Here is a 15,102-nt window from a genome sequence, read left to right as displayed (position 1 = left end):
GGACATATCTGGAAGGGGGGCAATGGTATATGTACAGAGATAATAATTTAATGAAAATGAAAAAAGAATTTAAATAAAATAAAAGGCCCTAACCGGTTTGGCTCAGTGGATAAAACGTCGGCCTGCACCAGGCCCGGAGCTGCCGGGTCGGGTGCATCCAGGCCTGGAGCAGCAGCTGCCAGGCTGGGAGCAGCCAGGCCCAGAGCGGCCGGGCCCGGAGCAGCCGGGCCCAGAGCACCCGGGTTGGGTGCGGCCAGGCCCGGAGCAGCAGCAGCCAAGCCCGGAGCAACCAGGCCGGGAGCAGCAGTGGCCAGACCCGGAGCAGCTGGTTGTGGAACAGACCAGAGCAACAGAGGCCAGGCCCGGAGCAGCCAGGCCCTGAACAGCTTGCTCCTCGCCTGCCCCCGCCCCAAGGCTGCCTCTCAGACATGGCTGGAAACTTTTGCGGGAACTTGAGGGTCTGCTGAATCAAGTGGTGAAGGCTTAGATCTGGATATGTTGAGTTAGTATAGCGCTGGGGTGTTGATCTGTGAGTGCCTTGTGCGGGGCCTGGATGAGGTTGGTTGACCTATTTGGAAATGTCTTTTGTGTGAAGTGTATCTTTGGGCATGTGGAGGTATTATTGATATGAGAAAATGCTAAGTAACTGATTTACTATCTGAAAAGGGATTTACTATCGGGGAAAGGGAGGGAGGAAGAGACTGAACATAAACTGCACCTATGGATGAGGGCAATGGGGGATGGGGAGCGGGCAGAGGGTGGGGTGGGAACCTGGTGGAAGGGGGAAGAAATGAGGAACCTTTGTAATAATATGAACAATAAAGATTGATTTAAATTAAAAAAAAAAAAAAAAAAACATAACAACAACAACAAAAAACGTCGGCCTGCAAGCTGAAGGGTCCCCAGGTTCGATTCCAGCCAAGGAATTGAACTATACATTGGTTACAGGCACATCCCCAGTAGGGGGTGTGCAGGAGGCAGCTGATCGATGTTTCTAAGTCTCTATCCCTCTCCTTTCCTCTCTGTAAAAAAAAAAAAAAAAAAAAAAAAAAATCAATAAATTATATATATATACTTTTTAAAAAATATATATATATATATATTTTTAACAGAGGAGAAGGGAGAGGGATAGAGAGCTAGAAACATCGATGAGAGAGAAACATCGACCAGCTGCCCCTTGCAGACCCTCCCATTGGGGATGTGCCCACAACCAATGTACATGCCCTTGACCGGAATTGAACCTGGGACCTTTCAGTCTGCAGACCGATGCTCTATCCACCAAGCCAAACCGGTTTTGGCTAATTATATATATTTTTTAAATAATAAAATAAATAAATTCATCTTCCCCTTATTTAAAAAAAAAGAAAACAAAGTTGGAGGAATCACAATACTAGACTTCAAGTTATACTACAATGCCACCGTAATCAAAGCAGCCAGTACTGGCACAAGAACAGGCATATAGATCAATGTAACCTAGAAATTAATCCAAGCCATTATACTCAATTAATATTTAACAAAGGAAGCAAGACCATACAATGGACTCAAGACAGTCAATAAATGGTGCTGGGAAAATTGGGCAGATACATACAAAAAAATGAAACTAGATCACCAACTTACACCATACAGAAAAATAAACTCAAAATGGATAAAAGACTTCAATGTAAATCAGGAAGCCACAAAAATCCCAGAGGACACCACAGGCAGCAAAATCTGACATCTCTCCTAGCAAAATGTTTACAGATAATCTCCTAGGCCGTGGTTGGCAAACTGTGGCTCGAAGAGCCACATGCGGCTCTTTGGCCCCTTGAGTGTGGCTCTTTCACGAAATGCCATGGCCTGGGAAAGTCTATTTTGAAGAAGTGGTGTTAGAAGAAGTTTAAGTTTAAAAAATTTGGCTCTAAAAAGAAATTTCAATCGTTGTACTGTTGATATTTGGCTCCTGTTGACTAATGAGTTTGCCGACCTCTGTCCTAGGGCAAAAGAAACTAAGGAGAAATGAACAAATAGGACTATATCAAAATAGTTTCTGCATAGCAAAAGAAACCAGCAACAAAATGAAAAGGGAACCCACTACATGGATGAACATATTTGGCAATGATACATCTGATAAAAGGTTAATATCCAAAATATTTAATTAAATTCATTAATATGAATTCCTTAAATATTTTGGATATTTAAGGAATTCATACAACTTAACAAAAAGAAGACAAACAATCCAACTAAAAAATGGGCAAAGAAACTAAATAGACACGTCTCCAAAGAGGACATACAGATGGTCAAGAGAAAAAAATGCTCAAAATTACTGATCATCAAAAAGATGCAAATTAAAACGACAATGAGGTATCACTTCACTCCTGTCAGAATGTCTACTATCAACAAATGAACAGCCCTAGCTGGTTTGGCTAAGTGGATAGAGCAGTGGACTTGTGGACTCAAGGGTCCCAGAGGTTCGGTTCAGGTCAAGGATACATGCCCAGGTTGTGGATTCGATCCCCAGTAGTGGGTGTGCAGGAGGCAGTCGATCGATGATTCTTTCTCATTATTGATGTTTCTATCTCTCTCTTCCTCTCTGAAATATGTGTGTGTGTGTGTGTGTGTGTGTGTGTGTGTGTGTATATATATATATATATATATATATATTTTTTTTTTTTTTAAATTAACAAATGACAAGAGCTGGCAAGGATGAGGAGAAAAAGGAACCCTAGTACACAGCTGGTGGGAATGCAGACTGGTGCAGCCATTATGAAAAACAGTATGGAGTTTCCTCTAAAAATTAAATATGGAACTTCCATTTTACCATGATCCCAATTCTAAACCCGAAACACCCATCAGAAAGAATGTATGCATCCCTTCGTTCTTAGCAGCACAATTTACAATGACTAAGATCTGGAAACAGCCCAAGTGCCCATCAGTAGATGAATGGATAAAAAAGCTGATAAAAAAGTATTTTATACCATAAAATACTATGCAGAAGTAAAAAAGAAGAATCTCTTACCCTTTAAGACGGCATGGAGGGACCTGAAGAGTATTATGCTAAGTGAAATAAATCAGCAAAATAACAAGTACCACATGATCTCACTCATATATGGAATCAGTAACAAAATAAACAGGATAGATCCAGAGACATGGAAGCATGGAATAGAAGGCAAAATCTTGTAGGGAAAGTGGGGGAGGGTGGGTGGGTGGGAGGTAATCAACCATGGACCTTGAATGCATATATGCATGGATACAGACAGTGGGGTGGTGAGGGCCTGCTGTGGTGAACTGGGTGGGCTGGAGGGGGTTGATAGGGGAAATAAAGGGATATATGTAATACTTTTAATAATAAAAAATTTTTTAAATATATTTTATTGATTTTTTACAGAGAGGAAGGGCGAGAGATAGAGAGCTAGAAACATCGATGAGAGAGAAACATCAACCAGCTGCCTCTTGCACACCCCCTACCGGGGATGTGCCTGCAACCAACGTACATGCCCCTGACCGGAATAGAACCAGGGACCTTTCAGTCCGCAGATCGACGCTCTATCCACTGAGCCAAACCGGTTTTGGCCTCACTACCATCTCATCGGCAATAATAAAGATTTAAAAAAAAAAAAAATACTGTATATCTAGGACAGCTTTATGTAATCACCCAATTTCAGAGATAAGAGACTTTACAAGTCAACTAACCAAACCATAAATTCCTTTTCAACCCTCTTCCAGGACAACTGAGTTTTATCAAAATTCCTATCCAATTACACCTTATCAGTCTCTTGGATGGAATAGTTTTCTTTGAATCACTAGGAATCTTGATTGAGACCAATCAGTGTGTATTATTAGTGTCAGAGTCAAAGTTCTTAAATATGTAGCAGCACAGATATTGCACCAGGATATTAAAATATGTACCCAAAAGGGTCTGGGAGCAGACATCCTCATATACATTCCAGGCACAGGCTTATCCTGTTGTAAATAAGAGTCACCCCTCACCCTGGCCAGATAGCTCATTTGGTTAGAGCATTAGAGCATCATCCGGATATGCGAAGATTGCAAGTTAGATCCCTGGTCAGGACACACAGGAAAATCAACCAATGAATGCATAAGTAACTGGAACAAATAAATGTTTCTCTCTCTCTCTCTCTCTGTCTCTCATCAATTTAAAAACAAGTCACCCCTCCCTTTGATCTTTGATATCCTCAACAACAGCTACCATGACATCATTTCCCACGACCAGTTTCTTTCTGTTTTGTTTGTCTGTTTCTTTGTTTTAACTTTTCTTTATTTTTTTTAATTTTTATTTTATTTTATTGATTTTGTACAGAGAGGAAAGGAGAGAGATAGAGTTAGAAACATCGATGAGAGTCATCGATCAGCTGCCTCTTGCACACCCCCTACTGGGGATATGCCCGCAACCAAGGTACATGCCCTTGACCAGAATCGAACCCGGGACCCTTCAATCCCAAGGCCGACGCTCTATCCATTGAACCAAACCGGTCTCGGCTGTTTTAACTTTTCTTAGTATTTACTTTATGCTGAATTTACTCCAGGGCCATACATTTTTCTTCCTTCAGTTTCTTCTGTGCAACCTCCTGCTCTGGTTTAGGAACAGTCTGCTCCTTTGCAGTGAGGATCATCTCAATGTGGCCGAGAGAGCTCGTGTATGGGTTCTTCTGCCATGAACTCCGTAAGTTCTGTGCTGCATCCTGGGAGCTTTGTTCACCTGGATGTGCTCAATGACCAGAGAATCTACAGCTAAACCCTGAAGCATCACTCTGCATTTTTAAGCAGAAATCTAGCACTCAATTTAGGCCACTCACCCTGTGTCCAGCAGGGTGAGTGGCCTAAATAGAGTTTGGCCTGGGCACACCTACCAACTGCACCACAATAACAAAATGGCACATATTGCTTCTGTAAAGTGATGTCGTTCAGATACTTGGTGGCTTTTCAAATACACAAAGCCTTGATTGCTTGCAAAGTTTCATAAATGTTGTTTTTTATTTTTAGTGGTGTTGTGTTTTTTTAATCTTTATTGTTGAGAGTATTACACATACCCCACCCCCCATTATCCCCTCCACAGTTCCCACTCCAGCCCTTCACCACCCTACTCTGTGTGTCCACACATAAGATCTTTCGTTAATCTCTTCCCGTCCCCACCACCCCCCCTTCCCTCTGAGATTCATCAGTCATTTCCATGCTTTCATGCCTCTGGTTCTATTTTATTCATCAGTTTATTTTGATCATTAGATTTCTTTCTTTTAACATATAATAAATCTTTATTGTTCAGATTATTACAGGTGTTCCTCTCCCTGCACCCCCTTAGTTCCCCTCCACCTGATTCCCCAACCCACCCCATGCCCTTACCACCTGCCATTGCCTTCATCCATAGGTGTAAGATTTTTGTCCAATCTTTTCCCACACCCCTCAGACCCCCTTCCCCCCGAGAACTGTCAGTCCACTCCCTTTCTATGTCCCTGATTCCATTATATTCACCACTCTATTCTGTTCTTCAGATTTTTTTATTCTCTTGATTTTTAGATTCACTTGTTGGTAGGTATGTATTTGATGTCTTTTTTTTTTAAATATATATTTTATTGATTTTTTTATAGAAAGGGAGAGAGATAGAGAGCCAGAAACATCGATGAGAGAGAAACATCGACCAGCCGCCTCCTGCACACCCCCCACTGGGGATGTGCCCGCAACCAATGTACATGCCCCTGTCTGAAATCAAACCTGGGACCTTTCAGTCCGCAGACCGACGTTCAATGCTTTACTGAGCCAAACCGGCTTTGGCTGATGTCTTTTTGTTGTTCATAGTTTTTACCTTTACCTTTTCTTCTTCTTCCTCTTCTTAAAGAATACCCTTCAGCATTTCATGTAATTCTAGTTTGGTGTTGATGAACTTTTTCTTGTCTGTGAAGCTCTTTATCTGACTTTCAATTCTGAATGATAGCTTTGCTGGGTAGAGTAATTTTGGTTGTAGGTTCCTGCTGTTCATCACTTTGAATATTTCTTGCCACTCCCTTTTGGCCTGCATTGTTTCTGTTGAGAAATCAGCTGACAGTCTTATGGGTACTCCCTTGTAGGTAACTGTTTTTCTCTTGCTGCTTGTAAGATTCTCTCTGTCTTTTGCCCTTGGCATTTTAATTATGATGTGTCTTGGTGTGTTCCTCTTTGGATTCCTCTTGTTTGAGCTTCTGTACGCTTCCTGAACTTGTAAGTCTATTTCTTTCACCAGGTAGGGAAAGTTTTCTGTCATTATTTCTTTCAATAGGCCTTCGATATCCTGCTCTCTCTCTTCTTCTGGCACCCCAAAAATCCGGATGTTGGTATGCTTAAAGCTGTCCCAGAGGCTCCTTACACTATCCTCACACTTTTGGATTCTTCTTTCTTTCTGCCTCTCTGGTTGGGTGATTTTTTCTTCCTTATATTCCAGATTTTTGGTTTGGCTCTTAGGGTACATTGATATACAGTTGAGTTTCTGTATATTCTTTGTTTCAGACAGTGTATGCTTAATTTCTGACTGGTCCTTTTCCATTTTTTGGTATTCTCATTAAGGTCCTTGAAGGTCTCATCAAGTTTCTCAGCGGTTTTTAGAAGATTCTTGAATAACCTTATAAATGTGATCCTGAACTCTGTGTTATCCAGTAGTTTTCTTTCCTCCATCTCTCCCATTTGTGACATGCTTCTGTGTCTCTGCATTTTGGCTGCCTCCCTGTGTGGAGTGGCTTTGTGTGGTAGGTGACTTATAGGGGCCTGTAGCTCAGCTTCCCCAATCACCCAAGGTGGTTGCTCTTGGTGTACCCCTTTGTGGGCTGAGTACAAAGTGTTGGTGTTGTTAAGCCTTGATTGCTGTTGGTACACTGGGAGGAATTGACCTCCAGGCCAATTGGCTGTGAGGACCTGTGTCTATAATGGAAGAATTGCTGCACTGGAGACATGCTTATGGTGCAGGCCTTGTTTCAGTGGGGCTTTGGTGCTCACTGAGTCAGCCTCCCAAATGTGTCACTTATGGATGTGAGGAGTTGACCACTAGGCTTGAGCTCTTTATCTGACCCTTCATTTCTGAATGATAGCTTTGCTGTGTAGAGCAATCTTGTTAGTAGAATCTTACTATTCATCACTGAATATTTCTTGCCACCCCCTTCTGGCCAGTATAGTTTCTGTTGAGAAATCAGCTGACAGTTTTATGGGTGCTCTCTTGTAGGCAATTGACAGCTTTTCTCTTGCTGCTTTTAAGATTCTCTCTTTGACCCTAGATGATTTGGCTCAGTGGCTAGAGCATCGATCTGGTAACTGAAGGGTCCCAGGTTCAAGGGCACATGCACAAGTTGTAGGCTCAATCCACAGTAGGGGGCTTGCAGGAAGCAGCCAATCAATGATTCTCTCTCATCATTGATGTTTCTCTTTCTCCCTCTCCTTTCCTCTCTGAAATCAATAAAAATACAACAACAACAACAAAACATTTAGCCAAAACCAGTTTGGCTCAGTGGATAGAGTGTCGGCCTGCAGACTGAAAGGTCCCAGGTTCGATTACGGTCAAGGGATGTACCTTGGTTGCGGGCACATCCCCAGTGCAGGGTGTGCAAGAGGCAGCTGATCGATGTTTCTAGCTCTCTATTCCTTTCCCTTCCACTCGTTGAAAAATCAATAAAATATATTTTAAAAAAACAAAAATATTTAGCCAAAACCAGTTTGGCTCAGTGGTAGAGCGTCGGTCTGCAGACTGAAAGGTCCCAGGTTCGATTACAGTCAAGGGATGTACCTTGGTTGCGGGCACATCCCCAGTGGGGGGTGTGCAAGAGGCAGGTGGTCGATGTTTCTCTCTCATCGACGTTTCTAGCTCTCTATCCCTCTCTCCTCCTCTCTGTAAAAAGCAATAAAACATATTAAAAAAAATTCTGAAAAACTAATTTAAAAAAATATATATTTAAATGCACAGCACTTAAAAAAAAAAAAAAGATAGTCTCTTTGTCTTTAACCCTTGGCATTTTAATTTTGATGTGTCTTGGTGTGGGCCTCTTTGGGTTCTTCTTTTGTTTTGTCTTTTTGTGTGTTTTTTTTTGTTTGTTTTTGTATATATATTTTTATTGATTTCAGAGAGAGGAAGGGAGAGGGAGAGATAGAAACGTTGCCGGTTACCTCCTGTCCACCCCCTACTGGCGATTGAGCCCACAACCCTCGTATGTGCGCTTGACCAAAACTGAACCTGGGACTCTTCAGTTTACAAGCCAATGCTCTAACCCCTGAGCCAAACCAGGTAGGGCAAGGTTCTTGTTTGGGATTCTGTGCTTCCTGTGTTTGTAAGTCTATTTCTTTCACCAGGTAGGGTAAGTTTTGTACCATTATTTCTTCAAATAGATTTTCAATATCTTGCTCTCTCTTCTCCTTCTGGTACCTACATATTGCGAATGTTGGTATGCTTAAAGTTGTCCCAGAGGCTCCTTACACTAACTTTATATTTTTGGATTCTTTTTCTTTTTGCTCTTCCAATTAGTTGTTTCTTGCTTCCTTATTCCAAATCATTGACTTGATTCTCAGAATCCTCTACTGTTGAATCCCTGTAAATTATTATTTTTTAATATATTTTTATTGATTTCAGAGAAGGGATAGAACCATAAATGAAGAGAATCATTGATGGGCTGCCTCCTGCATGCCCCTAATGGGGATTGAACCCACAACCTCAAGCATGTGCCCTGACCAGGAATCAAACCTGAGCCATGCCCATAGGCTATAAATGATTCTTTATTTGAGTTAGTTTATCCTTAATTTCCGACTGGTCCTTTTTTATGTCTTTAAAATTCTTACTAAAATTCTTGAAAATCTCATGAAGATCCTTGAGTAACCTTATAAGCATGGTTCTATTTCTTTTATTTGTGATATGTTTCTTTGTCTCCTCATTTTGGCTGCTACCCTGTGTTTGTTTTTTTTATGTATTAGGTAGAGCTGCTATGTCTCCTGGAATTGGTAGAGTGGCCTTGTATAATAGGTGTACTGTAGGGCCCAGTGGCTCACCCTCCTCAGGCACCTGAGCTGGGCACTCTAAGTGCGCCCCTGTGTGGTCTGTGTCCACTGTCCTGTTGCAGTTGAGCCTTGATTATTATTAGTGTCACTGAAAGGAACTGACCCCTAGGACTATTGGCTGTGAGGAACAGCTGAGCTGCTATGCAGAAAATAACCCCTGTGGAACAGGATTTGCTTATGTGGAGCTTAAATAAAGCATTCAAATTCAACCTATAAAAACAACTTTTCAACCAGAAAAGCAAAAAGTCTGAGATGATTCTGCCCTACATGTCTTCCTATTCCTCACACTCTCCAGAATGACCTCACCCATTCTCATGGCTCCAAGATTCAGCTCCACTTTGGTCCACTTCAAAAACTCTACTTATATCCAGATTTCTTTTCTGAACTCTAAATGCATATTCCAACTGCTTTGAGGACAAGTCTGTTTAGATATCCCAATGGCACTACAAACTAACATGGCCAAACTAAACTCATGACCTTCTCTGTCCATATACCTGCACCCTTCAGTGTCTATTTTAGTGAATGCCCCCACCATGTACCCTGTCATCCAAGGCAGATACCTAGAACCCTAGTCTCCTCTTGCCTCACACACCAGTTTAAGCAACACTGTCCTACCAATCTTATTTCTAGAATCTGCCCACTTGACACTACACCTGAAGATACCACAATAATCTCTTTTCCTATAAGTATAAGAAGAGCCTTTTAATTTGGTCTGTCTTCATTATGACCATTATGATCCATTCTCTAGAGTACAGTGAGAAAGGTCTTTCCAGAATACAAATCTGATCAAGTCATTCTGCTGTTTATACCTTCAATGAATTTCTCTATCCTTAAAAAAAAAGCAGATAGACACTCCCATATCTGGCCTTGTTACCTTTGTTGCTCAAACTCTTGTGATATCCCTACTCCCACTTAGTGTTTTTGCTCAGCTCAATTTCTCTCTGGGTATCTGAAACTTGCTGTTCTCTATGCCACACTTTTGTAAGCTTTATTTCCCTGATTCCTATTCATTCTTCTTCTTAATTTTTTTTTTTAATCCTCACTTGATATTTTTTCCATTGACTTACTTTTTTAGAGAGATTGGAAGGGAGGTATAGGAGGAAGAGAGAGAGAAAAACATTGATGGGAGAGAGACACATCGATTGGTTACCTCCTTCTTGTGCCCTAACTTGGACCAGGGACCAAATGAGCAATTGAGGTAAGTGCCCTAGGCTGGGAATCAAACCAGTGGCCCTTTGGTCTGTGGGCCAACACTCCAACCACTGAGAAAACCAGCCAGGGCCCTATGAATTCTTTTTTTTTTTTTTTTTTAATATATTTTTATTGATTTCAGAGAGGAAGGGAGAGAGAGAGACAGAGAGACAGAGAGACAGAGAGACAGAGAGAGAGAGAGAGAGAGAGAGAGAGAGAGAGAGAGAGAAACATCAATGTTGAGAGAGAATCATTCATTGGCTGCCTTCTGCCCAGTCCATACTGGGGATCAAGCCTGCAACCCAGGCATGTGCCGTTGACCAGAATTGAACCTAGGACCTTTCAGTCCACAGGCCGAAGCTCTATCCACTGAGCCAAACCAGCTAGGGCCTATTTATTCTTTCGATCATAATTTAGAAGTCTTTTTTCCTTCAGGAAGGCTTCCACAGAACCTAGTACTGCCCTATCCTAACACTTCTATAATTGTTTGTTTACTGTCTGGAATATATCAGGTATACAGTAAATTTCTGTTGAATAAATTAATGAATATTGAAGGAGATGTCCATAAAATAGGCCTACTTGAGCTTTAGAATTAAACCAATCCTAGTGCTTCCCCCTCCTTTAAAAAAAAAAAAAAAAAAATTTAGAAAGATATCTCTTTAGAAGGATTCTCCGACCCCATGGTAGAGCTCTTGAATACTGACGCACTTTTTATTTGTTTGTTTGTTTGTTTGTTTGTTTACTTTTATGAGAGTGGGGGAAACACTCAGAACCACTGTCTGAAAAGCATGGCAGAGAAAATAGCAACACAAGAGAGCCAAGCTGCAGCAGGTCTGGTCCATCCTGAGCTACATACCCTGTAGGAGTGGAACAACTCTATGGCGCGGAGCACATCAAACTTCCGAGCCATGAGGAACTTTACAGCCACATTCCAAGAGAGAGGAGAAACGTTGTACTGAACTGTCCACTTGTTAATCTCTTCAAGAAATTGCTTGGTGGCCTGTGTAACAAAGAAGATAAAGAATAATAAGTAGAGAACTTATTTACTGAAACAAAAACAAACAAGAAAAAACAACAACAATCAATCTTTCCCCCAAGCAGGTCTGAAACCAAAGGTTACTACAGGAAGCCAGTGAAGACAAAAGTTTGAAAACAGAAATAGTAAAAATTGATTGGTACAATTGAATGAGGCCAGATGAGGAGACAAGGATCCCAAATGAGATGCAAACAACTGTCCCCAAAACAAAACAAAAAAACAGCAGTTTGTTTTTTGTTTTTGTTTTTTAAGTTAAAAAATTCAATGGGCCCATGCTGGTTTGGCTAAGTGGATAGAGTGTTGGCCTGTGAATTGAAGGGTCCCATTTTTTTTTCCAGTCAAGGGCACATGTCTGGATTGCTGGTTTAATTCCCAGTAGTTCAGGAGGCAGCCAATGATTCTGTCTCATCATTGATGTTTCCATCTCTCTTTCCCGCTCCCTTTCTCTCTGAAATAAGAACAAATATGTTTTTTGGGGGTTTTTTTTGTTTGTTTGTTTTTATATTTTATTGATTTTTTACAGAGAGAAAGGGAGAGATAGAGAGTTAGAAATATCAATGAGAGAGAAACATTGATCAACTGCCTCCTGCACACCCCTTACTGGGAATGTGCCCATAGCCAAGGTACATGCCCTTGACCGGAATCGAACCTGGAGCCCTTCATTCCGCAGGCCGATGCTCTATCCACTGAGCCAAACTGGTTTCAGCAGTACAAATATATATTTTTTTAAAAAGTTAGATGGGCCCTCTAAAGGGTTACTGCACAATGTGCAGTACAATACATTGAAAATGGCAGTACTGGGTTTCGTACGTAGCAGAGCAGCTCCCTCGCTGCGATCTATTGAAAGTCAGCCCTCGACACAAGGGTTTGTAAAAGAAAAAAAAAAAAAAAGAAAAAGAAAGAAAATGGCAGTACTATTTAAGAGCAACAAAACATAAGAATTTGACAAATCAAAAGGACAACTGTTCTTTGCAGCTGACTGACCCCACAGACCTCTTCATGCTTCACATGGCAGCCCAAAACCAGACACTAGTGCCCAAAAAGTCATTAATAGCTGCTCTGGATAGTGGTTTGGGAGAGGGACAGTGGTAGAGAAGGATGAAAATTTTTCATTTTCACTGTATGATAACAAGCTGTCAAGATGCCTATTTGTTCCAATCTCTTCATTATACCATATTTTTTAGCCTCTTTCACCCTATTTCTCCTTACATTTTTAACCAATTTCCACTCTAGCGATGCTATCTTTCTGTTTCTTCATTCAGAATAGTATTTACATGGGGATTTTTTTCACAAATATTCTAAATTCCTAAACCTTTTCTGCATAGTTATTCAGACCCTTTCATCCAAACACTTTTCTCACATATTTGTCTAAAAGGTGATCAACTTGCCGAAACCGGTTTGGCTCAGCGGTAGAGCGTCGGTCTGCAGACTGAAAGGTCGCAGGTTCGTTTCCGGTCAAGGGCATGTACGTTGGTTGTGGGCACATCCCCGGTAGGGGGTGTGCAAGAGGCAGCTGGTCGGTGTTTCTCTCTCATCGACGTCTCTAGCTCTCTATCTCTCACTTCCTCTCTGTAAAAAATCAATAAAATATATTTTAAAAAATAAATAAAAGGTGATCAACTTGATGAGAATTCTAAAATTTAGTTGATCAACAATCAACCCACAGTTAAGATGTATTTATTTAGCTCCTCAAGGCCTGGTGAGGGTCCCTCGGCCTGGCCTGCAGACATCCTGCAAGGGGTCACGGATTGCAAGAGGGTGCAGGCCAGGCAGAGGGACCCCACCAGGGCACAACAGGACATCGCACATAGGAGCTAGGGAGGGACCACTGGAAGGCTCCAGGGTGTGTCTGGCCCATCTCACCCAGTCCTGATTGTCTCGCCCAGTCCTGATCAGCTGGACCACAGGAGCAAGCTAAACCATCATAGCGACTGGTCCAATGGTCAAAAGAACAGTTGGACACTTAGGTTTTTGTTATATATGACTAGAAGCCTGGTGCACAAAATTCATGCACTGGAGGGGGGGATCCCTCAGCCCAGCCTGCACCCTCTCCAATCTGGGACCCCTCAGGGGAAGTCTGAATGCCGGTTTAGGCCCAATCCTTCTCACAATCATGGACTGCTGGCGCCCATTTGCCCCAAAATGTCCTCCTCTGCCAGCCTGATTACCCCTAACTGCCCTATCCTGCTGGCCTGGTTGCTCCCAACTGCCCTCTCCTGCCAGCCTGGTCACCTCCAATTACCCTCCCCTGCTGGCCCAGTTGCCCCTAACTGCCATCCCCTGCAGGCCTGGTCCCCCCAAGCTGCCTTCCCCTGCAGGCCTGGTCTCCCCCAACTACCCTCCCCTGCCAGCCATCTTGAGGCAATTATCTTGTAACCACATGGGGTGGCCATCTTGTGCAAGGGTGTGATGGTCAATTTGCATATTACCTTTTTATATAAGATTATGTTATTTATCCGGTCAAGGGCATGTACCTTGGTTGCGGGCATATCCCCAGTGAGGGGTGTGCAAGAGGCAGCTGATCGATGACTCTCTCTCATCGATGTTTCTAGCTCTCTATCTCTCTCCCTTCCTCTCTGTACAAAAACAATAAAAGATTATGTTATTTATTAACTATTGCTAATAGTTGTGCTAAGAAGTATAAGGAATAAAAACATGAGGTGTGCTTCAAAAGTTTTAAGACCAATGTACTGTATGATCTTGGACAAGGTAGTTCTTTTTACCTCTAAATTTTCTATTCAAAAAACAAGGGGAGAAAAAGTAACAACAACCACCTATTTTGAGAGTCTTGGCAATTAGTTCTAGCATGCAAATACAATCCAAATTGCTAAATATGTGTTTAAACAAGTAGCAAACTAGAGTCCCAGGAGAGTTAGTAATCCCTCACTACAGAGCACCTGATTTATTCATCCCCCAATTTATAGGGAAGAAAAAAGGCACTTTATAAAACCAGAGTGAAATTTAAGAGGACAGAGGCTGCATCTGAGCTTTAGAATCTTCCAAGCAAGGCAACATAACTGAAAAAGGAGAGAAGCAAAACAAATCAGGCAAAGTGCATAAAGTGAGCCAAGAAATAAATGCCATGAAGGAATGCTTTCAGATGTTCACTTAGGCCTAGAAGCAGTTCAAGCTAGACCAGAGAAATGAGTCCCAGAGAAGAAAATAGGACAAACTTAGAATGTTCCCCCAGAAAATAGTTTGAGTAGCCATGGTGGGGTGAGTGGCCAGCATCAGAATGAGGAAACACGGAATGGAAAAAGAAGAGAAGTAGGCACAGAAATATCCCAGAAACAAAACTTCAGCCAGCTCGGAATTTCCCCAGGAGATTTTGTAAAGGGTGTGTGTTTTTTAATTAACATATCCTCTTTCAACTCTAGCCCTCTCCCGAGTATTTCGGGAGCTGCTTTGAAGAATAAAACACCAGAATATTGGTAGAATATTATTTTCCTCTTTTTCTAACAAAAACAATAGACAAGTCAATATGCAGGCAGGAGAGAAATAAATATATAGTTAAATGACCAGGAGGTGATATGAACTCATTACATATCCAACTGTTATGACAATTATTAATTTTTTCATAAATAAGCCATGCTCCAATAGAGACATACATGTTTCAAACACTTACTTCAAAGTACATATTGGCTTCCTTCTATTAAACTCAGATCTTTCAAGGTTCTTAATGTCCTGTAGATCCCAAGAGCTTTGCCTTAAACTGACCTCTGTCCTCTGCTGGTTAGAATGTTATTCTTGGCTTTAAACAAGGGAACAATTTCTCCTGATTTTGCCTGACTAGGTCTTGCATGAAGAGAATACAGTGTACAGTAAACAGCGATGTGATATTTACAGATACAAATACACACACAAACACACATACCGCC

General features: G+C 41.7%; 1 protein-coding gene across 4 annotated transcripts in view; it reads right to left on the bottom strand.

The window, feature by feature from the left end:
• Positions 1–15,102, bottom strand: part of PTPN9 (protein tyrosine phosphatase non-receptor type 9) — a 94,326-nt gene that overhangs the window by 57,917 nt on the left and 21,307 nt on the right. For all 4 annotated transcript variants that reach the window (XM_084905905.1, XM_084905904.1, XM_084905903.1 and 1 more), the window contains exon 2: positions 11,045–11,188. In XM_084905905.1, the coding sequence (XP_084762031.1) occupies positions 11,045–11,188 (144 nt within the window). The remainder of the gene's footprint in view (positions 1–11,044; positions 11,189–15,102) is intronic.

The sequence above is a fragment of the Pipistrellus hanaki genome (genome assembly GCF_964339955.1).
Source record: "Pipistrellus hanaki genome assembly, chromosome: 1".
NCBI lineage: Eukaryota > Metazoa > Chordata > Mammalia > Chiroptera > Vespertilionidae > Pipistrellus > Pipistrellus hanaki.
This window is presented reverse-complemented; position numbering and strand designations above follow the sequence as displayed.